At 45.1% G+C, this 24,884-nt stretch overlaps 1 protein-coding gene across 6 annotated transcripts; it reads right to left on the bottom strand.

The window, feature by feature from the left end:
* Positions 1 to 1,279: 1,279 nt before the first annotated feature.
* Positions 1,280 to 24,306, bottom strand: swt1 (SWT1 RNA endoribonuclease homolog). 6 transcript variants are annotated; one of them, XR_003411900.3, is made up of 19 exons: positions 24,204 to 24,306; positions 22,254 to 22,334; positions 22,063 to 22,127; positions 20,944 to 21,958; positions 20,780 to 20,836; positions 20,523 to 20,652; positions 20,225 to 20,320; positions 19,701 to 19,889; positions 19,319 to 19,412; positions 19,034 to 19,188; positions 18,602 to 18,762; positions 17,249 to 17,387; positions 15,675 to 15,823; positions 14,038 to 14,183; positions 13,507 to 13,650; positions 7,612 to 7,678; positions 7,215 to 7,282; positions 1,917 to 2,359; positions 1,280 to 1,814 (listed from the first exon to the last, which is right to left on the bottom strand). XR_003411900.3 is itself a non-coding variant. In XM_027028385.3 (18 exons), the coding sequence occupies exons 1-18, from the start codon at positions 24,219 to 24,221 to the stop codon at positions 2,260 to 2,262; spliced, it is 2,874 nt and encodes a 957-aa protein (XP_026884186.3). In that variant the 5' UTR covers positions 24,222 to 24,306; the 3' UTR covers positions 1,280 to 2,259. The 6 variants fall into 6 exon arrangements, 2 of the variants coding, with proteins under 2 accessions (XP_026884186.3, XP_081551702.1); XR_014116661.1 differs by having other exon boundaries at positions 1,280 to 1,786; XM_027028385.3 differs by having other exon boundaries at positions 1,280 to 2,359.
* Between the last annotated feature and the right edge of the window lie 578 nt (positions 24,307 to 24,884).

Raw genomic sequence — 24,884 nt, 5'->3', positions numbered from 1 at the left:
TTTCATGTAAAGGAAGTGGAGACTGTGACTGTACTGAAGATACTTTGCACTGCAGGCATCTATACTGATGCACATATTGCCAACACCTTTAATAGGTACTCTGGTTCCTGAATCTTAGTGGGATTAGATTATCTGGACTCTGTAGGGACATTTCACTGCACAGAGGGGAATCAGAGGCGATGGACAGACATGGCCAGTCACGCTTTCTATCATGAAGAGCTAGAAAACTATTGGCTATATTGTTGTGTTTAACTTATCAATTCAGTCTGGCAAAGTAACTTGTATATTTGATGTTTTGCTTGTTTGACAAAGCCAGCAGTCAAATAAAACCCCTACAGCAAGCTCACCAGCAATTTCTTCCACTGTCAAATAGATCATATGAATTTACACCTTTCCCTGGATTTGCAGTTAAATGGCAAATACTGACCATGTTAGCTCCTCCTGTGTTTCACTCATTTTAACTCCATAAGCAGCATGGGGCATCAGTCACTCCAAAATGAAGCTGTTCACACAGGGCTGACACCTTTTTGTTAGATCCAGCTACCTCAATAGACTTACCACACTGATGTATGCAGGCAAGCTCATTACTATCTCCAATCATGAATGATGATCTTAATCTCAATATCTGGAATCATAGATTATAAAATGTGAGCTCTTAGTTCCAGAAATGGCACCTGGATCCAGTACATTATCACTGTGGAGTTGACCGCTAATCTGATAAAGACTGCTGCATGCACCATGGCAGGAGGACTGGCTTTCAGCAGTAAATCTTCCCTGTCATATTTTTGCACTTGTGCAAAGAGAAACCACTAAGAAAATGATTGAGTCATTATATTTCATATATGTTCCAACTTGGCAGAGCAGATTTCACCTTGGGCTGTGAAATGGCCAAGTAACACCGTCAGCTGGAAATCGAGGCCAATTACATAGTCATTAAATCACTATGTCAATAATTGTGTCCAGCAGTAGAGATTTGATGGTGTGTGTTCTTGAATACCTCACTCCTCTTGGTCTTTTTGCCCTGTGACTGCCTATCAGTATGCTGATTAGACTGTAGGCCAAAGGACTAGAGTCAGAGGCATGTTGAGCTAAATCCCACATCGACCTCATCTTACAGTTACATCAGAGCCAGGAAACCTTATCTTTCCTATGTTAATGAGAGTGAGTGTATTCTCAGGAAACTATTGTCAGCTCAAGAGTTGGCAGCAGTACCTGGATTTCTGTGTTGGGCTAGGAGCACAGATTAATGTGCAGACAGTAGACCACAACAGACAAGGTATGACACTTGATAAAGGACAGGTTTTAATTTAAATCAAATTTACAAACAAATAATTAATTGAAAGCTTCTAATTTTTAGACAGAAAATGCTAAATGTATAAAATGTAAAACAAAAACATTAATAAACAACAATTAATAATAAATCTTAACAGTAATTACTGCATTACTCTTTCTGTTCACATTCAATGAAAAATTGTAGTTTTCATTTAACAGCCTCCCATCTTAAATATGTTGTGTCATGTCCAGGAAGCCACTCCACTTTAGAAAAATATAATGGTTTTAAATATTTGCTCCTGACATCCCTGAAGTAACAGCAGTGTTATTACATCACCCTCCCTTACCATGATATCTTCGAAGACGGAAGGACAGTCCATGATGAGGTAAAACCTCGATTCTCTGCTTTACTGTATGTTCACCAGGTACCATATTCGCAGGTTTTGGAAGCACAGAGGAGATCCCAGAGCTTGTACAATTACTGCATGTTCCAGCATTGTAGATTTTCTATGACCTTAAGATAAAGTCACAAGAAGTCTGATCTGAAAATGACGACCAGAGTATACTTTTAGTGAATGTCTGCTGATGATGAACAAATCTGCATAGGGCCTTAACAGAAATCATTCAAAGTGCCTGCCACCTACATTGCCCTTGGTAGCTTCATTTCCAGTGGAGAAGAGGATAAGAAGCCTCTCTTTCTGTATATTGGTGATGGACAAAAGCATCAACAGGCAAGGCATATAAAATCAAATGCAGATCAACAACTACTATGGACCTGAAGAAGTTCTCCAGTCCTCAAAAGTTCCACATCAAAGTAAATTCCTTTGAGCTGCTTAGTAGAGGTCCAACAAGATCATGAGGTTCTGGTCACACATGGTGAGTGTCCACCAGGGCGAGTGAATGTTAAAGCTTCCCAAATTGCATGGAGTGCAGTGGATGCGATGAAGGTACATGGTTTTACAGTGTGGACATGTCTGCCCGCCAGGTTCACGTGCTGCCTCCATCCTGACCACACACGGCAGCTGCACACTGGTCCAGTTTTGCTTTTAGTTCCATCAACTGGGTACCTCCTACACACAGCTTCTCTCTGAGGACAGACAAACAGACAGACAGACAGACAGACAAAATGGACCAGTAGAGGTTTAACCTGCCCCCTGCAATTTCATTACAGGATTTCCCAGTTCTATAAATATATTTAGGGACATTTCAGACAATTGGCAAAATACCAAAGGGGACATCCAGATATTCTAAAAGTTACATATCACTTAGAGGGCATACACCATATAGCCAGAAGATAAATGAGATATCCACAGACTCAAGTGCACTAGCAGAGCCTGAGTCCATGTTCATATGCCTTGTTTGATGCTAACCATCAGAGAGAAATGACAGTGGTAAATATACAGAGGGCATGAATCTTTTTTTTTTGTCAGAGCAGTCTAATTCAGGGCAAAGGCAGGAAAACATTCCACTAATCTGTCTAGGTTTTACACATCAGCCACATTCTACTGCAGGGAGGAGCGGGGTAATTTACAACTACATTCCACTACACTGCTTGTACAAACAAGAAGACCATACTGAGTGGCACATGGCATGTAATGAGTCAAAGCAGAGTCAGACTCTCAAAGGCCCCAATTTGGGTGTCCCATAGCCCCATCCCCGACTGCTTGCCACAAAGTTTCCCACACAAACATGCCTCTGATGACTTCCACTCCGGAGCCCAACCTAACAAACAGGAAATGATCTCTTGTATTCAGGAAGTGGCTGGCAGCAAAGGCAGAGAGACAAAGTGAGTGTCATTACAGACTCTGCAAGTCCATCTGAAAACAAACTTGTTGCACACGATGAAAGACACTCATAACTGCGTTACATTTTCTAAAGGTAATAAAAACAATTCGCGGCAAAAGCTCCAATCAGCAATCAGTTTAACATACATGCTGGTTTCTGACACATGCCATGTTTGGCATCATCTGACAAACAATAAGTAAAAAGTTTATAAACAATATGGAAGCATAAGAACAGCAGCAGCACTGCAGGAAAAGTAAAATTAGAACTCCAGCTCTGGATGCTGTGGGCATGCATTTCATCATTTCTCAACTGAGTCATTGACATATCAATGTGTTCACCATTTTACACTGAATTCGCTTCCATAAACTCTCATCTGTATAGGTAAACAGGATTATATTGCAAGGATCTATGTTGAGATGGACAGTCAAATAGGTTTTTCCTTCTACACTATTTTCCACTACATTTGTGCTAACTTTCGATGTCTAAAGATTTTACCTCACTTTTAAAAAACAAACAAAAAAGGACAAACTAAATGCCCGAGTACCACAACACAACCTGCTCTTCAGATGGACTGTGAGAGCCGCAGATTATCGCATCGCGCCTTATCTCTCACTGGGTTTCAGATTCAGAAACAATCGTGAAGACCTCGCTGGTGTCAGCAGGGTGCTTCCCCCCCTGCTCAGCCCGTTTCTCCTTGTTTATAACCTCCATCGCTTTTGTTCACAGCTGAGCATTACATAACACGCACACACACAGACACCCACACAAACCCCCCCTCCCACCCCCAAAAACCCAAAACATAACATTCCAGGCACACTATTCAACCTCCATGCCCATCATCCCCCCCCCTCCCTCCCACTTTCTCACTCCCTCTCTCTTCTTCACTTCTCCATTGCTGTTTATGTAATTCTGCGCATGGCAGAGGACATGAGCAGACAGAGACCCATCCTGTGGGCTGACTGCACCTTCTTTGAAGCATGAGGGAGACAACAATAGGACTGTTAAGGGACACAAAACCGCAGCACCCCGAAGCAGGTGTGCAGATCATAAACTGATGCCAACCCTCTTTGTCCTTGCTGAGTGACCACGGAATTTAACCTTTAAATGCGGGTATTCAATACAAGCGTACAAATGGTGGTAGAAGGTCAAAGTCCACACATGACTCTTCACTTGGATTGTTCACCCACTAACAAGGAACATGTGCTGGGATTAAACTGACATTAAACAGTTTAGTTTTACTACTGATGAAGAGTTATCAATAGTAAAACAGTAGGGTTATGATGTTACATTTAAAAAAATTAAGGTATTTCTTGACATACATACATTAAACTTGTTTACAAGAATTAAGACATTCCCCACATATACTGAAAGGCTTTTTGATGCAACACCAACCAGGCTGATCGTAGGCCAAATCCTAGTGTATTTGTTGCATTTGAAATACATGAGCGCCTCCTTCAACGGCATGTTCTTTCCCTGGACATGGGACCCTGAGAACATGTAGGCTACAGACATCCAGCAGTCCGCAGCTGTGATGAACATGAGACACTATTAAACCTAACCCACCCATACTACAGCTGATATTTCTGCTACCATGGTGACCACATACTGCTAAGGATACATTCATAACACACACACACACACACACATGCGCACAAATACACACACACACACACACACACACACACACACACACACACACACACACACACACACACTTGCGCGCACAAACACACACCTACTTCTCCTTCTTCTGTTTTCTGTACTAAAACATCTAGCTTCAACAATGCCCACTACATCCAGAGAAAAGCCAGCTTAGTCCTCTGTAGGCACTATATCCAATAAACAGTGAAGAACAGTAAAGAACTGTGGCTGAAGAAATAATGAAGTGTGATGAAAAGAAAGGGGGGGGTGTTCATAAAAAAGAAAGGGGGGTGCTGGTCTAGTGGGTGGGAGGGTGTTTGCCTTTCTTGCCGACCTGGCCTCAAGCTTTCTGAGCTGCTCAGCTTCCGTCACGACGTCCTTATGGCAGTGCTCTCCATACACAGTGCAGGACCAAAACAAACCGCACACTACGTCGTCCCATGAGCACTCAGCCTTCTGTTAACGTCCCTGTGGACTTCGCTGGAGAGTGAGGGAGAGGACCCGTGCACACGGAGAGTGTGAGGGAGAGGACCCGTGCACATGGAGAGTGTGAGGAAAAACACACACAGACAGACACACAGACACCCCCAGACAGATGCACTCACCACCTAGCCTACATAGATGCAGTTAAACACACTAACATGGATTTCCCCCTTTATACATAAGCATACCTTTGTTTCAACATGCTTCAATAATAAACAACAAGACTGGACCTCCAGTATGTGGGCCAACCAGGCCACCTGGATGATAAGTCTGCTTCTGTGAACGTCAAAGGGCTGCCAGCCATTCTGCAGGTGTGGGCCAAGGACGCAGGGCCGTGTCCCCACAATTATCTCACCGTCCTTGGGAATACCAAACACACCAGCAGGCTGCACGGTCACATCAACAAAGGCAGAAACCTCCATCTTCCATGAGAAACATGCGTTAGGGAACAGGCCACAGCCGTGTGGCTGAGAGAGGCAAACAGAGCAGCACGTCACATGCCTGCGTACTTCATGTTTTCAGCACATGACGAGGTCATCAGTGTGGCCTGTGTGTGTTTGTGTGTCTCAGCAAGTGTAAGGAGACACATGGTACACAAGAATGGGTCTGGAGACAATGTTTGAATCATATTAGAAAGACTAAAAACAGATGAAGTGTGGGGAGGTAAAGGGGTGATCAATTGTAAACTCTCCTGTCTCATTTACCTCATGCTGTTCACAAACATTGTGTATATGTGATCAACACAATGAGTTACCAGTGTGTGAGCCAGTTAACCTTTCACCTATTTTTAAAGAAATAACCAAGTTGAATTTTCAATTAGAGGAAAATCATACTGCACAAGTCATGCACTTTAAAAAGCACTTAAAACAGCATGTGTCTGGGTCAATGATTTTGTACTTCAGCTGTGTGGGAAGAGACCCCCTGCAGAGCAAGCAGAATGGGACAAACAGGACACCACAGCTAGGTTAAACAATAGCTGGACTTCACTCTGCCTAGGCACAAAAAACCCTCCAATGAAACAGAACGTCTTAACCCACTGAAGCTTTCTCGAGCTTCTCCTAGCCTGCACTAGTGACGGTTCTGAAGCGTCCATTTTGAATTTCCCCCATTTCCTGCTTCCATCCACTCACTTCTCATGCCTCTTCCTTCCCTCAGTCTGAGCATACGTTCTCTCACACCCCTCTGACACTGAATCATGGTGGAGAACTACTAACAGCAGCAAAACTCCATAACAACAGGGCCAGCTCAGCATAGTTAAATGGAACAAAGACTAAACATGAAAAACCAAGAAAGCCATCTCTACAAACACCGTACATTACTTCTTTTTCCCCTAAACAATTCAGATTTTTCTGGACTGAGGTCTACTTTCAATGTCCAATTCACAGATGAATTCCAAATGCTGACTTTTACAACTGAATGAAGGCTGAAATGAGAGATTCAATAAAATCACTAAAATGGAGTCCATGTTTTTAAGAGCACCTGCATTTCAATGTAAAATATTCTTGATTACATAGAGGTTAAATCAACATGGGTGACATACAAAGACACAAATGAACATGCAATTTGATACAGTACACGTAACCTGAAACCTCCCAACAACAACAACACGTTTGGAACAAAAACCTCATCTCAAATAATTGCAATCATCTGGATCAGAGAACCACTTTAAACAGGATATGATCTTTTCCAGCCAGGATAGCTTCTGGAAATTTCCAGAGGGGAAAAAAATATGGAGGGGGCCGGAGGTGGCTCATGAAGAATTTAGCTGACTGTTCAGATGGACTAAAAAAATAAATACAACTCATGCTTAAAAAAAACCGGCATGCATGCTGGAAACCGCAGGCCAGATGACCAGCGGTTAGAGGGTATGTCCACAAGGGTGGGCGCAGAGAGAGGGACATGGCAGGATGGCCAAACGATGCCTCAGCAAATGCAGACACTGGACGGCAGGCTGCCACCGCTGATCTGAAGAAGGGGGGCTGGACCGAGTGGCTTGGACCTAAGGCCTCTGATATGCATGGCCATAAACTAACCTGTACTCTTGCAGGGACAGGCACTCAAACAGGTCCCAGGCACTGACGCAGGGCTCCATCACAGCCATCTGAAACACAGAGTTTTTTTGAACCCACACAATGCATGCTCCCAATCAAGATCAATGAGGGGTATCTTCGGTGAAAGTTCAACCAACAGCTTGAGATGTGAGCCTGTTAAATTGACTGCAAATCATGGCAATCTTCTGCCCCAAGCCACCTTCAGTTCCAAGTACAACCAACAGTCATGGCCATATTTTGCAAACCAACGTTGGCTTGCTAAATGCAATGCACGTACAATCCTAATGCTACGGTTTAGAGACAAGCTAACAGTCAAAGCTACCGCAGCTGTGCTGCTTAAATGGCTTGGCTAGAGTGTACTGGGCTGTGTCAGTCTTACCTCACAGGTGTGAATAAGGGTGAGTAGGGCCTGGGCGTCCTCCACCGTGCTGTCCACGGACACTAACCTGGAAGAGCAGAGCATGCCCACGTCACAACCATTTGTTTAGGTGTACTACACCCTACCCAGACAACATTAGTGTCAACATTATGTCAAAATATGACCACGAGCATGACCTTGACCCTAACTCTTACCCTTATCTGTTTTGATAACACTTACACTTAACATTTACATTTGTGGCATTTAGCTGAAGCTTTTATACAAAGTGACTTACAATTATGACCTGAGTACAACTTGAATAATTGAGGGTTAAGGGCCTTTCTCAGGAGCCCAACAGTGGCAACTTGGCAGTGGTGGGGCTTGAACCAGGAACCTTCTGATTACAAGTGAAACAACTTAACCGCTGAGATATCACTACACATCGACACAAGCCTTTTCCACTTTAGTTAAATTAAGTGTGGTAGAGCAGCGCAGACGTGACTGGAATGCAAATATAATGGCCAGCTGTGTGTAAAAAAGGTGTGTTCACATGAAAACAGCCTACTGGAGGTTTTTAAGGCTATACAGGTCAGAACGAACAGATGTGAAGAACCTGTTTGACAGAGAGTCAGAAAGCTGAGATAATATTATCCACCAAAGAGGATATGTATGCAACCACATCCTAACCACAGAAAACAGAGAGGCAAAAAAAATGTGATAGTGAGCGAGTCCAAGGAGGCCTGGGTGAAGTGGGGGTGGTTGCTAGGAGGGAGACAGTAAATGACAAAGGAACTGTATGAAGGGCACAGAGACAAGAGAGAGAGGGAGGAATAGAAGGGAAGGAGGGAGGGAATGAAGAGAGAGAGGAATAGAAGGGAAAGAGGGAGGGAATGAAGAGAGGGAGGAATAGAAGGGAAGAAAGGAGGAATGAAGAGAGAGAGAGGAATAGAAGGTAAGGAGGGAGAGAATGAAGAGAGAGGGAGGAATAGAAGGGAAGGAGGGAGGGAATGAAGAGAGAGAGAGGAATAGAAGGGAAGGAGGGAGGGAATGAAGAGAGAGAGAGGAATAGAAGGGAAAGGGAGGGAATGAACAGAGAGGGAGGAATAGAAGGTAAGGAGGGAGGGAATGAAGAGAGAGAGAGGAATAGAAGGTAAGGAGGGAGGGAATGAAGAGAGAGGGAGGAATAGAAGGGAAGAAAGGAGGAATGAAGAGAGAGAGGGAGGAAGGAGGGAATGAAGAGAGAAGGAGGAATAGAAGGGAAGGAGGGAGGGAATGAAGAGAGAGGAATAGAAGGGAAAGAGGGAGGGAATGAAGAGAGAGGGAGGAATAGAAGGGAAGAAAGGAGGAATGAAGAGAGAGAGAGGAATAGAAGGTAAGGAGGGAGAGAATGAAGAGAGAGGGAGGAATAGAAGGGAAGGAGGGAAGGAATGAAGAGAGAGAGGGAGGAATAGAAGGGAAGAAAGGAGGAATGAAGAGAGAGGGAGGAAGGAGGGAATGAAGAGAGAGAGGGAATGAAGAGAGAGGGAGGAATAGAAGGGAAGGAGGGAAGGAATGAAGAGAGAGAGGGAATGAAGAGAGAGGGAGGAATAGAAGGGAAAGAGGGAGGGAATGAAGAGAGAGGGAGGAATAGAAGGGAAGAAAGGAGGAATGAAGAGAGAGGGAGGAAGGAGGGAATGAAGAGAGAAAGAGGAATAGAAGGGAAGGAGGGAGGGAATGAGAGAGAGAGGAATAGAAGGGAAAGAGGGAGGGAATGAAGAGAGGGAGGAATAGAAGGGAAGAAAGGAGGAATGAAGAGAGAGAGAGAGGAATAGAAGGTAAGGAGGGAGAGAATGAAGAGAGAGGGAGGAATAGAAGGGAAGGAGGGAGAGAATGAAGAGAGAGGGAGGAATAGAAGGGAAGGAGGGAGGGAATGAAGAGAGAGAGAGGAATAGAAGGGAAGGAGGGAGGGAATGAAGAGAGAGAGAGAGGAATAGAAGGGAAAGGGAGGGAATGAACAGAGAGGGAGGAATAGAAGGTAAGGAGGGAGGGAATGAAGAGAGAGAGAGGAATAGAAGGTAAGGAGGGAGGGAATGAAGAGAGAGGGAGGAATAGAAGGGAAGAAAGGAGGAATGAAGAGAGAGAGGGAGGAAGGAGGGAATGAAGAGAGAAGGAGGAATAGAAGGGAAGGAGGGAGGGAATGAAGAGAGAGGAATAGAAGGGAAAGAGGGAGGGAATGAAGAGAGAGGGAGGAATAGAAGGGAAGAAAGGAGGAATGAAGAGAGAGAGAGGAATAGAAGGTAAGGAGGGAGAGAATGAAGAGAGAGGGAGGAATAGAAGGGAAGGAGGGAAGGAATGAAGAGAGAGAGGGAGGAATAGAAGGGAAGAAAGGAGGAATGAAGAGAGAGGGAGGAAGGAGGGAATGAAGAGAGAGAGGGAATGAAGAGAGAGGGAGGAATAGAAGGGAAAGAGGGAGGGAATGAAGAGAGAGGGAGGAATAGAAGGGAAGAAAGGAGGAATGAAGAGAGAGAGAGGAATAGAAGGTAAGGAGGGAGAGAATGAAGAGAGAGGGAGGAATAGAAGGGAAGGAGGGAAGGAATGAAGAGAGAAAGAGGAATAGAAGGGAAGAAAGGAGGAATGAAGAGAGAGGGAGGAAGGAGGGAATGAAGAGAGAGAGGGAATGAAGAGAGAGGGAGGAATAGAAGGGAAGGAGGGAAGGAACGAAGAGAGAGAGGGAATGAAGAGAGAGGGAGGAATAGAAGGGAAGGAGGGAAGGAATGAAGAGAGAGAGGGAATGAAGAGAGAGGGAGGAATAGAAGGGAAGGAGGGAAGGAATGAAGAGAGAGAGAGGGACGAATAGAAGGTAAGGAGGGAGGGAATAAAGAGAGAGAGGGAGGAATAGAAGGGAAGGAAGGAGGGAATGAAGAGAGAGAGGGAATGAAGAGAGAGGGAGGAATAGAAGGGAAGGAGGGAAGGAATGAAGAGAGAGAGGGAGGAAGGAGGGAATGAAGAGAGAGGGAGGAATAGAAGGGAAGGAGGGAGGGAATGAAGAGAGAGGAATAGAAGGTAAGGAGGGAGGGAATGAAGAGAGAGGGAGGAATAGAAGGGAAAGAGGGAGGGAATGAAGAGAGAGGGAGGAATAGAAGGGAAGAAAGGAGGAATGAAGAGAGAAAGGGAGGAAGGAGGGAATGAAGAGAGAGGGAGGAATAGAAGGGAAGGAAGAAGGGAATGAAGAGAGAGAGAGGAAGGAATAGAAGGGAAGGAGGAAGGGAATGAAGAGAGAGAGAGGGAGGAATAGAAGGGAAGGAAGAAGGGAATGAAGAGAGAGAGAGGAAGGAATAGAAGGGAAGGAGGAAGGGAATGAAGAGAGAGAGAGGGAGGAATAGAAGGTAAGGAGGGAGGGAATGAAGAGAGAGAGGGAGGAATAGAAGGGAAGGAAGGAGGGAATGAAGAGAGAAAGGGAGGAATAGAAGGGAATGACAGAGGGAATGAAGAGAGAGGGAGGTATAGAAGGGAAGGAAGGGCAAGAAGAGATCAGGAGAAGAGGCAGATTGAAAGCAGAAGATGTTTGCATATATGTAAGCAATCCTCTTTTTGTGTTCAGGGCAAAAAGAAGACAAAGAAGAGAAGGGGAAAAAAGTGTGTGTGTGTGTGTGTATGTGTGTGTGTGTGTTAACCATGATGAGTCATCTCTCTGCTTCTCCCACATGAAAATTAGTCTAGCTGTATCCATAGAAACTGCAAGAAATTTGTTTCTACACCCCTCCTCCTAGTTCCTCCACCCTGCACAGACAGGACAAACATGAAAAACACCCATATGCACACAAACTTGCACACAAACTACTGTACATATAAAATGTACTTATGAAACGAAAAACTGGATTTCCAGGGAAACCTGCTGAAACAGATTAATGAACTTTCTTGAGAATATCCTCTTACTGAAGCTTGCCAGCTTTGGATGTCATATCAGTTATTTTTGCAAAGGGTTGGGGGGGGGGGAGCATGTTCCTTAACGTCACTGAAATTTCAGTAAACAGTAGTTCCATAGCCAGTGTTTAGACAGACACCAGGGCATGCCAGGTATCATTTTTTATAATGCTGGCTTTTTCATTCAGTTAGAAATACATCCTCGTTTGCTAGAAGACTATTTCTGATGGGCCAGTAGGTTCTGGAACCATGAAATTCCAGCACCGGTTTACGCAAAAAGCCTGGAAATCGCTGTGGAAAATGCGATCGGACCTGACACACACTCTACATTCTTGGTCCTGGAAACAAGGCGAATGACTCTGTTCATTAACTAAATCACCAAGCATTTGCCAAGTCATGGAAACATTTGTGTACATGTGAGTGAGCACACACTGTCCTGCACAGAGAGCCCATTGTACCAAATTGATTTTAATGCCCTTAACTATCATGTATTAATGGGGGATAGGAGACCACCGTCTATACATTTTCAGAATGAAACATGCTGCCATTTCTATAAGATATAAATGAAGACAAAGCCATGATGGGAGAGGTGTCTATGACAAGACTACAGGTGCAGAAGAAAATAAACAATAATCAAGGATTACTTCCGTCATGACAGCATATAACTTTGTCACCCTGGCTGTTGGATGCCAGCATATCCTAACCATTTATGGTTGTAGGTAATAAATAGTGCTGTGCATTTAGGGCTGTGTTTAGGATGTAGAGCAGTCTGATTATGGCTGCAGATAAGATTTAGAGCAATCTGATTGTTTCTGCAGTTAGGTTGTAGAGTGGCCTGTTTGTGGCATTATGGGAAATTGCAGTTTCACAGGAATGGGGAAAACATTATCACCGCAGTTACACATGCCGAAAGCGATGTCTGGAAACAGTCTGCATGGATCAGTGGATGGGCATACTGTCTTGAGTACTAATTAAATTTTAGTTTGCCAAAATTTGTGCTGACTATGGCAGTTTAGTACTGTGTTCACTCATCGGTGTTGACTTTTAGCAGCTCACATACTGGGACCTCGGTATGTGCTTAATTCTGATACATGGGGACAGTGTTGATGTTAAAAACTACGTATTCATGTATTTTGCTGAAATAAGGAGAAATTTCTAATATGTATATCTTACCCAAGACCAGCTCTGACGAACTGGGAAATAAATTGTATTATAGTACACTGGGGTAGGGAGGAGGGCAAGTGTTAGGTATTGTAGGTGTGGGGTGGGGGCAGTGGTGAGACATGTGGGGATGGTGTTAGGGATGTGAGGGGTTGGTTAGGTGGGGATGGTGTTGCGTATGTCGGGGTGGGTGGGGACAGGATTTCATCCATGTGCAGCCCTCTATGGGAAATACTGCATGACAAACAGGTACGAGTTCTGAATTAACAGGTACTTCTGATGTGTGTGTACATGCTGCTTGGAACCACGGGGGCTCTCTCACACACACACACACACACACACACAAAAACACAAACACACAAAAACACAAAAACACAAACACACAAAAACACAAACACGGCCTTGCAGCAATGAGCAGCTTTTGAAGTTTAGCAAACCTCATGTCGTCCTCTCAAGGACAATGAGCTGTGGAGACAGACGAGGAAAAACTGTAATTCCATTAACAGGACACTGAGGGGTAATGAAAGACTCCTGCCTCCGCAGGTGGATGCCGTGCAGCCTTGAATTCTGGATTTCCAGCTCTTCTAAAGCTGCCACTGTCCTTTACTTCAGGAACAAAGCAAAACTGTCACATCCAGATGACTGTGGAAGTCACGACTGCTGCAGTCGAGACCAGCTTGTGTGCCCACGTGTGTGTGTGTGTGTGTGTGTATGTGTGTGTGTGTGTGTGTGTGTCACACACAAGTTTATGCATCATCTCTGAGTGTCTTACACTTTTCTTTTTGTTCAGACAGTTCCGAGAATGTTGCAGAGCAACAAAGTGCATCAGTTGGCATCAGGTTGTCTGCATACCTGTGGAAGTGCTCCAGCAGCTGTGCCAGGGTGGCAGACAGCCTGTGGAGGCAGGAGAGGGCATCCTGAGGGGGAGGCATGGGGCCTGACTGCGTCAGCCCTACTGAGCCCGTGGGACAGTGCAGGGCTGAGAACACAGCCGAGCTGTGGAGAACAGTAATGTTAAAGTACTTTACCATGGGAGGCACAACGCCCTTCACATGCATGCAGCAGCAGCCAGGGCTAAAACACTGGAGAGGGAATGGGGAGATTACAGGGAGGTCACAGGCAGGACCTGAGGAGATTGCATCCTTCCACACAAACGAGTTTTTAAGAAACAGATGAAACTTTGGGAAAGCAAAAGGCATCAGCTCTTGTGCACTAGTTTACCTTTTAAGCACTGACTTCCAAAAAATGCCCCCAAAGACTGTATATTTCAAAATATAATAATTGAGGGGACAGAGCATGTGAAGGCCACATTAATCACATTTGTTAAAAGGTTAGATGCATTGCTGAGGACTTTGTCACTTACCCGTGTGAACCCTCTCTCACCTGACTTGGCACACGTTGTTCCAGATGCTCTCAAACAAAGCCCACACCTCCTGATGAGAGGCTTGGGGAGGCGGAGCTGTATCCTCCACTGCCTCTGACATGAGAGTCTCATCATCACTGGGGTCCTCTACTGGGATTTTCAGTGGCTGAAACACACGCACGCACACACATTCATAATATATAATATTAATATCAAATAATATAATATAAAACAATATAATATATCTTTGGTTAGGATACATCTCATGACTTCTGGTGATTCCCACAATCTGAATGTGAAGTCAAGACTTTAAAAATTATAGCTAGGAGGATGGGATGTAAAAGAGAGAGAGAGTGAGAGTGTGTGTGTGTGTGTGTGTGTGTGCGTGTGCGTGCGTGTGTGTGGGTGAGTGTGAGTGTGTGTGTGTGCGTGCGTGTGCGCGTGTGTGGGTGAGTGTGAGTGTGCGTGTGTGTGAGTGTGCGTGTGTGAGTGTGTGTGTGCGTGTATGTGTGTGTGCGTGTGTGTGTGTGTGTGTGCGTGTGTGAGTGTGTGTGTGCGTGTATGTGTGTGTGCGTGTGTGTGTGTGTGTGCGTGCGTGTGCGCGTGTGTGGGTGAGTGTGTGCGTGTATGTGTGTGTGTGTGCGTGTGTGTGTGTGTGTGTGTGCGTGCGTGTGCGCGTGTGTGGGTGAGTGTGAGTGTGCGTGTGTGTGAGTGTGTGTGCGTGCGTGTGCGCGTGTGTGAGTGTGCGTGTGTGAGTGTGTGTGTGCGTGTATGTGTGTGTGTGTGGGGGGGTGCGTGTGCGCGTGTGTGGGTGAGTGTGCGTGTGCGTGTGTGTGTGAGTGTGCGTGTGCGTGTGTGGGTGAGTGTGCGTGTGCGTGTGTGGGTGAGTGTGCGTGTGCGTGTGTGGGTGAGTGTGCGTGTGTGGGTGAGTGTGCGTGTGTGTGTGTGTGAGTGTGCGTGTGTGTGTGTGGGTGAGTGTGCGTGTGTGGGTGAGTGTGCGTGTGTGTGTGTGTGAGTGTGCGTGTGTGTGTGTGGGTGAGTGTGCGTGTGTGGGTGAGTGTGCGTGTGTGGGTGAGTGTGCGTGTGTGTGTGTGTGAGTGTGCGTGTGCGTGTGTGCGTGTGCGTGTATGTGTGTGCGTGTATGTGTGAGTGTGTGTGTGCGTGTGCATGTATGTGTGTGTGTGTGTGTGTGTGTGGGTGAGTGTGCGTGTGTGAGTGTGTGTGTGCGTGCGTGTGCGCGTGTGTGAGTGTGCGTGTGTGAGTGTGTGTGTGCGTGTATGTGTGTGTGTGTGGGGGGGTGCGTGTGCGCGTGTGTGGGTGAGTGTGTGTGTGTGTGTGAGTGTGTGAGTGTGCGTGTGCGTGTGCGTGTGCGTGTGCGTGAGTGTGCGTGTGTGTGTGTGCGTGTGCGTGTATGTGTGTGCGTGTGCGTGTATGTGTGAGTGTGTGTGTGCGTGTGCATGTATGTGTGTGTGTGTGTGTGTGGGTGAGTGTGCGTGTATGTGTGTGTGTGTGTGCGCGCGTGTGTGTGAGCGTGTATGTGTATGTGGGTGAGTGTGAGTGTGAGTGTGAGTGTGAGTGTGAGTGTGAGCGTGAGCGTGAGCGTGAGTGTGAGTGTGTGTGTGTGTGTGTGTGTGTGTGTGGGGGTGCTGGGACTCACCTGCGTTTGTGGCCTGCCCTTCAGACCCCTGAGGTGGAAGAGAGCTGCATTCACATGGCCGCCATATGAGGACCTGCAGCTGAGCGCCACCAGCAGCTCCTCAGCTGCGCGTGCTGACATCAGGACTGTCTTGCGCTCCACCATCACACCTACGGACGCACAAGAGGACCGTGAACACACTCACCACGCTACACTGTGGTAATAGAGCTCACTAACCATCAGCCCACAGGACTGCTGAACATTCTTAACACTTCTGATTCAAATCAGCAATTAATTATAAAGCCCACTGTGAGCTAAATCAGCTTAGAGCAGAGCAAATACTAAACTGTAGCAATGCTGTCCAAGTGCTGGAGTTCCATGAAAAATTTTATATTATATTGAATACACTATAGACTCTTAAGGTTTATTTACAACTCAATATATTCCATTTTCTTAAAAAGCTTTTAGTGGAATTCTTTATTATAGGGGAGGATATTTCTTAAGTTGATGGTTTATTGTATATATCAAATTATTCCTTATTTCTGGAGGCAGTACAGCAGGCTAAACAGAGAACAGAATAGGAACAGAAAAAGGGAGAGAGAGAGAGAGAGCATACACACTCATGCACTCAAATATTCTTACAGAACAGTGCAGACTCCTTTAAAGGGCACTCCTTTAGAAGACACAGACACACCCACTCACCAACCCACGCAGACCATAAGAACTCCAGCCACAGGCAGTAGGGCCACAGAAACAGGGAGTGCAGTACTTTTCCACTCCTCCACAGATTCAGTGTCCCCTTCACCCCTGCCCTCCCTCTTTCTCCCTCCCTCCTTCCTTCTCTCTCTCTCTCTCTTTCCTTTCTTCTCTCTCTCTCTCTTTCCTTCCTTCCCTCTCTCTCTCTCATTCTCCCTCCTTCCTTCCTTGTCTCTCTCTCTCTCTGTCTTCTCTCTCTCTCATTCTCCCTCCTTCCTTCCTTGTCTCTCTCTCTCTTCTCTCTCTCATTCTCCCTCCCTCCTTCCTTCTCTCTCTCTCTTTCCTTCCTTGTCTCTCTCTCTCTCTCTCTTCTCTCTCTCTCATTCTCCCTCCCTCCTTCCTTCTCTCTCTCTCTTTCCTTCCTTGTCTCTCTCTCTCTCTTCTCTCTCTCTCTCTCTCTCTCTCTCTTTCTCTCCCTCTCCCTCCCTCCCTCTCCCCTTTCTTTTTTCATTCAGACCTGGCTCCCAGCCAAAGTCAGTAGGCTGGAAAGGCACAGTCATTCTACTGTGGCACCGATGGAAAAAAACAGATCATGAAACACACATACATACAAAGACATGCACGCACACACACACACACACACAGAAAGACACAGACAGATACAGACACGAACAGGCAAACACACACACACACACACACACACACACACACACACACACACACACACACACACACACACACACAGTCTTAAATATAAGTCTTTGCTGCTGGGCTGGGATAAAGAGATGCATCTCACTCCCTTCCAAACATGCACCAGCTGCTTTTCAGCACTGGTCAGACACCATCACTGTGCACCCAGAATCCCCCATGCAGACGCAGACAAACACGCAGACACACACCTGAGCAGAGAGAGGTGCTGAGCATCTCCACACAGCTGAGCAGATTCCTCTTGATAATGTTCCCAAACACAGCGATCCAGTGCTTCCGGAAACACTGCAGCACTGCCTGCAGAGTCCATGGGGGCTTCAAATACACTATCTACAAAACACATACACAAATTCAATTAAGCAGAATATAAGGATTCAGAAACACAAAACAACAGAAACTTGGTGCTGCCCCTGCAGACAGGTCTTTTAATAACTTTTAATATTAAAACTGAGTCTCAGCAGCCTAGCATAGTGTGGACACATGCCATCTGTTTAGTCACACTCAGCCCATCTTGGTATTGAGTGTGTCACTGTCCCTAGTGGATGGCTACAGGTAGAAGACGGTCGTTTGTGCATAACCATCTCTGATAGCACAAACAATCTGGACAGAACAGTACAAGCTATACAGCAGGGAGATTCACATCCTTCAACTGCAAAAGATATTCAGTCATACACTTTGAGTCTGACTCCCAGGACCAGATGGTCTAAAGGTGCTGCAATGTCAGCCCTCCTGTGCAAACCACATGGTAGGCTGCACCTAGTCACTCGCTTGCAAGAAATCTTTCTACGTTTCTTGCATCTCATTTCTAATACATATGGAGTTATGAAGTAATCGGGAAAGTTTTTTTTTCATATTTTAGATGAATCAGCATTGCATACACTTGGCACACAACACTACAACACACAGGATTTGACATTAAATAGAGAGGTTTGTTATTAGAGAGGGTTATTGTTATTAGAGAGGGTTATTGTTATTTTTAAAGAGGCAGTTATTGGAAAATGAAGAACATGATCATGACTTCATTCTTAAAAATAATACATCATCCATTTCCTTGTTAATTAATCTTCAGGCCCCCACAAGAGTTTGTGACTGGGAAGAAAAAGGATTTTATTTACACCTTCACTAAATCAAGTTTCATATGTGGCACGGTCCCCTACTGTATAAAATCAAATTACTGGAGACGAATTTGATTTATTCTAGTCCCAGTTCAGACCCATTAAAAGAGTATGTCAGCAGACAAAGCTAATATCTTTAATAAGCCATGAAAGGCAGCAGACGGCAGTGAGCACTATGTAATTAGGACCGTGCTAACTGGCCCTGATACCCATCAGTAACTGTTAAACACTTCAGCACCTTTCACTTGTCTACTGCTACACACTGTTGGGCACAAGAGCCTTAGAGCAACAGACAGGGCAACCCAACATATACCTATAAACCTATAGGAACCTATTAGCTACAAGACACAGTATTATTTAAGCAGTGTGTGTGTGTGTGTGCGCATACACACAAATGAATGTGCTTGTGAGTGTGTGTGTTGAGGTCACCTCTGTCCATAGGTCCCCAAAAGCGCCCTTCATCTCTTCCACCAACACGGCAGACAGCGCACCCTGCAGGCTGCTCTCCAGCGCAGACACACACACACTCAGCTCACCCTCCACACCAGGTGCCTGCAACCCGTTCGCCTCCTCCCCCTTATGCAAGAGACCTAAAGTAGTGAATGTTTATTTCTGTTAAACACATTCATATACAGATGCTTTTTTATAGTTAAAAAAAAAAGAAAAAAAAAAGACTTTAGCCTAGATAATTATGAGAAAGCAGCAGATATGTAAGTCATTTTTTCTTTCTTTCATGCCCCTCTGGATACAGTTCTGAGAGTTAAAGTCAGATTGTACGTCCTTGCAGACCGAGCCTCGTCTCAGTAAGACATGTCTGTCCTGCAGAATGGCATGCAAGGCATGTGGAGGTCAAGGGCCGACCTTCCTCGTTGGGTCCTGCAGGGGGCTGAACAGCGTGGAGACTGCAGCTGTGGTTTAAGAGCCCAGGGTTTACTTCTGCCTGTTCCACCAGGTCTGCTTTACTCAGGGCCTTGACCCCACTCAGTAGGGCTTTACTGCACAGGTTCTTATCATTACTACAGTGCCAAAGGAAAAATAAAGAATGAATACAAAAGAGTAAAAAAGGGTACTTATGAAAATGACTCCGAACAATGTAATGAGTTTTGAGCTTTACAGAACAGAAAAGGTCAAACTGCATACGCTTACGTGCACAGGATGAGACTGCCCTCTGGACGCAATGCTTGGTACTGCAGGCAGCACTGCAACACTCGATCATCGTTATTCCCAACGAGCAGCCCACCTGAGACAGCACACACGCAATAGTGATAGTACACAGTGCCCTCAGTTGGCGAGGTGGTGAAACACAGAAATTCATGCCCGCTCAACCTATTTTCTTTCCATGACATTTCCCCACATTTAAAATTCAAAAACATACACAAGAACAACCTGCCAAGCAGCCCAATCAAAAGTTCCACTGTCTCTGCACACAGCATAGCCCTCAAACTGTGATCATAACACTTTGATATGAATGAATACTATGAGGTGGTAACCAGAAGCCTGCTGCTGTCTGAGATACAGGTGCACCTACAGGCTGCCTGCGAGGCTTGCTGTAAGGACTGGCCCCGCAGACGTGGCTCCTGGCGCTTCAGGCAGTTGTAGATGTACTGCACGGCCGGCCGCGCCTTGCACTCCACCTTGGACGACAGTTTGCCGCTCTTCAGTGCGTCCAGCTCCTGGAGGACCACCCAGGGCACGAGCAGCGTGGGGTGCCCCAGGGCTGCAAAGGGAACACAGGGAGAGCCACTTGGAATAGATCGGACTATGGCAGCATGAACTCCGCTTGGTTTGTTTAAAAATGTACTGACGTACCACCAAACAAGCAAAAAACCTTAATGCTGAGGAGAAAAAATGCATGTGTCAGACCAACAAATATTTTGAGGCCAAATTAAAAATCTTTGCATCTTGGAATCTATGTTATTTCAATAACAGTATTGGCATGGTTTTATCAAACCATATTTTCAGATTTCTAAATTCCAGTTCTGGAAAAGTGATTTAAATTATATTACCTTCAACTGTTACCTCCAAGCCCATGAAAGTTTATCATCTTCTTACCTCCAAGCCCATGAGACCTCATCTTCTTCACAAAGTCCAAATGACTGAGAAGAACATTTGTGTCCAGCACAATAAGGAGGTCCTGCAGTTCCTCACCTGCAGTATTAAAATAATCTGAAAAACTGGCCATATATCATCATGAGGAGTGACAAGACCAGATAACTGCACATCAAGATAAAATGACTAAACATTAACATTTTAATCTGCCTGGAAAAATTGTGTGTCTATATTTTGCGGACAGCGGGTATATTTCAAAATGTGTGCACATGCACATTAATTTGCCTAATAGTGACATTACTAAGTGCCATTTTGGCGCCCTCCTCTGGTAGGTCCACATCCATGCAAGTAAGCTCTCCATAGCTCTCGGCCACGTTCACGGTGAGACGTCTGTCAAAGCGGGCCAGGTGCAGCTCCTCCACCAGTAGCATCTGCAAATGCAGCACAAAGCAGAGACAGGCACAGACACACAAACAAAGAAATGAGTCATATGCGCACACACGTATGCACACACACAAGGCCTTCATCAAAAAGTACAGACTCTCTCACAAGACTCACCTCTTGGTCAATGTGGAAAGCTTCTGTGCACTCAGTGGAAGCACCTTGATGAAGAGCCTGAAACAGAAAAGGCTTCTGTTCTGAACATAACTTGAGGAGCAAGCGTGATCACCCTTTCAAGAGTGAGCTTCTGGATTTTTTGTATTATGAGAAGACAGACTTACATGCTCTGTCCATTCAGTAGTACTGCTTGTGATTGTGGCGCTTCTGTCTGTCACTGGACCATGCTGCACCACCCGTGCTTGGTGGAATCGGGAAGACTGACGCGGAGCTGACCCAACAGGTGATGCAACTTTGGCAGGTCTCGGTCCAATGTGTCCAGGGCCAGTTTTTGCAGACGGAGAGGCCACACAACCAGCGACTGCGGTCATTTTGTCATCGCTGTCAATGATGCAAACATCCGTGTTTGCTTTTACAGCACAATGCTTCTTTGAGATTTTGAAAGTGACTGGAAGACGAGTGTAGGAGGTGGGTTCTCCTCCTGAGGTTGGACCATGAGTGGAGCCAGCCTGCCCCTTCTGTCTCTCACTACCCTGCATTTCAGGGCTGACATTTTGGGGCAATTTTGGTGTAAGGGACCATGCTGGATTTCTGACTGACGACAAACTCTCTTTGGAGTGGACAGCCCCTGTTTTAGTACTGGAGATGTGCTGTGCTTTTGAGTGAACCTCCCTGCCTAAGTCCCTGGACCTCCTCATCTCCAGTTCTTTTCTATTGTGGCTCAATTTTTCACGCACAGCAACCTGTGATTCAGTGGTTCTTTGCTTGACTACTGGGTAGTCCTCCTGTGTGGAGGACCTCCTCTTCAAAACCTCCTTCCTCTTCTCCCCTCCAGGGAGAATGCAGGCCTTGGCTGGCTTCTGTCTTGGCTCCTCCTGGGCAGATCTCCTCTTAACCAGAGATTTCCTCCTCCCCTCCAGCTCTTTGGTTTCAGGACCAGGCCTGGATGAAGTCTGGCTACTCTTCCCCATGGCATGAACGTCATGTCCCAAAGAGAGGTGTTTCACTGGGTCACGCGGGGCTCTGTGATCACTGTCCAGAGATGCTTTGTTTCCTGTGAGCTTCAGCTGCTTGTTCTCAACCTCTGATTTTTTCCAGGTCTCTTTTTTTGATCTCTCTTCTCTGGGTGATCGTGGGCTACGTGTGCCTTTAACCCATTTTTGCTTATGTCCAACATGACTGCACAGCACATAAGAGAAAGAATATTGAAAGGTGAAATGAAACAGTAAATCAGAGGGTTAGCCAAGTGGGAGATAAATACTCAGAAGTACGTTACGCCTCACCTGGGGAAATGCTCATGTTTGTTTTTACTCCTGGAACTGCCAGGAGTCTGTGTGTCACCTTTTCTCTGAAAGGGAAAATGTTTCTGAATGAATATACTAACAATTAAATGCAAACAAGAACAAGCTGTACATGGAACAGCAGATGAAGGCATTGGAATTTCAAACAATCACTGTTTCAAGAATCTACTCACCTGATCCTCCCAGGAGCACATGGAAGATTTCTTTCTTTCTTTTTTATGCTTCTTGGTCTTTTTTCTGGACATTTCCACTGTCTGTATGGATACACAAAGATTTTAGCACATATCTGACAGGAGCGTAAACTTCTCTTTTTGCTCAATGAGTGAATGTGAAATAAAGAAATAAAACATCAAAGAGTTTACTATATCCTCTGCATACATATTCTAGTTATAACTGTATAACCCTGCTATGGAGCAAACCTTTTTACAATTTATTGTTAAGCGTTAATTGGTTGTAACATTGCATTTGTTCACTGTTAGAATGCCGTCTTCGCGTCACTCACCTGACGACAGCACTCTAACAATGTTTGTTTGTGTTTAAACTGTATTATGATAGCTAAACTATCAGGAGACCTGTTCTCATCCATGTTAGAAACTGGTCCAAAGTGACCAGAACTTCAGGTTCGATCTCCTCTAAGTTACCCTCTGCCCGCTGTCCTCTGTAGCCGGATTGATCCGGGGAAGTCAAGAGACACTGACACCAGGGTAGTGAATCAAGCGAGTTCCACTTTATTGAAGACAGCACAATGTGTGTATATATGTGTGCGCGTGTCCTATACTATCCTATCTAATCTACAGGACGATGGGGAAAGTGGGAGGCATGTTCTACTGTCTAATCTAAGGGTCTACGAAGAAAAGAGAGAAGCAAGTAAAGATGAGGATGCTCTCCATGAGCTGCTCCCGTGTGTAGAGAGAGACAGAAAGAGAAAGGGAGGGGTAAAGTACACAAGAAGAGGGCACAGATGACCTCGGGCAAGCAGCCCATGGTTGAGCAGCTATGTCTTGACTGATAAGCAGAAACCTTGCGCTGGGTGCCTGAGAAGAGAAAGGCTCCAGTGTCTAACATTCCCCCCTTTAATTCCATTAGAAATTATATCAGTATATAGACCTTTCTCATATGCAGGCACCAAGGCAACATAAGCATGATTCACCACAGAGGTCAAGCTGTGAGTTATGAAAGAAGACAGCAGTGACAATAAACAGGGACCACAAACAAGAATCAACACAATAATCAAGATTATGGGCGAGCATACGTTTATGAGCCAAGATACCCAAGGGCCGACAAGGCCCGTCAGCCAACTGAACCAAGAATCATCAGCAGGTGGAGGCTCAGAAATAGCGGCCTTCGTGTACAAAATGATGTCAGTAATGTTGTTATAGTAATTAGGGATGTCAAAGCAACACGTTTCATTAATGACCTTGCAGATGCCTCCCTCCTTTGCCAAGAGGAGATCTGCGGCTAGGATCTTATCTACCTCATCACTGAGCACGGTCAGGACATTTTCAGTCCCGTTGACTAAATTAAGTACCTGCCATGCCAAACCATTAATCTTGTTAAGGGCCGCAGTAGTTCCTCCTCCCAGGAACAAACTCCAACCCACGTTCGCTCCGGGGTTAGTCCATGGGTTGCAAAAGATCGTCGGGGCTAGCTATTAATAAATGAATCCAATTACTATTCTATAAACAACTCATTTACCCAAATTACAGATTCAAAAGCCAATACAATGTCAACCATTTTAAGATTTCAAAGCTGCTCTCACCATACCACAGAAATCAACCAATCTAGCAACCAGCAACTAGCAAAGTATATTAGCAGCCATATATTCGTCAGACACTGACAACCACACATTCCTCCCTCATTAGCTGGCTAGCTAGTTAACAAGTTAATTGGAAATATAATGTAGCTAGCTAGATTGCTAACCAGCATTCCAATACTTCTTACAGCAATGAAAAGATAAGTCGTATTTGCCAACTACGTTAGCTAGCTAGCTAGGTTAGCTAAAGCTAGCTAGCTTAACTTACAAAGCGCAAAACAAACATCGATAAGCATGCATTCTTACTGACAACTAAGACATAACATAATGATTCCTTATGGTACTATGACATTAAACTGACAAAACCTACCAGAGTTTGACAGAGCATCAAATCCGAAAGACAGCACAGGGTGAGTAATATCTTCCAGATATTTTTATGTTGTTCATTCAGAATACAACTTCCGACAAGGACCATGAACGTAGTTTCCGTATTTTTTTGGACACTGATTGGTCTGCTGTTCTTTTGTGCGTAGATCATGGAGTAGCTCTACGCAGCGTGTGTAGATGAAAAGGTACGGAACTAAATTAATTAGCCCTAAATTAAAAACAAAAAGCAAAAACAAACAAACAAAACCTTTTACTACACAGGTCAAGTCACTGGATTTCCAGGAAACAGTTATTTCGATGGGATGTTCTCATACATATTATTATGCATTGGCATACTGTTTATATTTCAGCAGTGTGAAAGCAAAAGTTTCAGTCTTAGTCCATAATGCTCATATTTAATATTATATAAGTTTATTCACTTTTCTCAGGTCCTATTTACACCTCTCTTCTGTGTCTGTTTCTGCTGGCTGCAGTATCTCAGATAATAGGAGTGTGGATAGTGTTGTTACATGTAAAATATCAAAATAGACAATAACATTTCCTCAAATTAAAAAGACATTCTTTCCTGAATGCTATTTTATTTACTGATGGGGGGGGGGTTGTAACAAAGGCTGAAGGCAGCCACCCTACCCAGGACTCAAACGCAGGTCTGACAGGAGGTAAA

This window comes from Electrophorus electricus, chromosome 2, assembly GCF_041902795.1.
Source record: "Electrophorus electricus isolate QZ-2024a chromosome 2, ASM4190279v1, whole genome shotgun sequence".
Classification (NCBI taxonomy): Eukaryota; Metazoa; Chordata; class Actinopteri; order Gymnotiformes; family Gymnotidae; genus Electrophorus; species Electrophorus electricus.
This window is presented reverse-complemented; position numbering and strand designations above follow the sequence as displayed.

Bases quoted from the DNA above. Each gene is read 5' to 3' on its own strand.
- swt1 (XM_027028385.3), bottom strand. The intron at 18,763-19,033 runs GTCGGCCCTTGA...TCACTACTTTAG, and splicing joins TGCAGGACCCAACGAGGAAG to GTCTCTTGCATAAGGGGGAG. The intron at 17,388-18,601 runs GTGACCTCAACA...TGTGTTTTGTAG, and splicing joins TTGGGGACCTATGGACAGAG to ATAGTGTATTTGAAGCCCCC.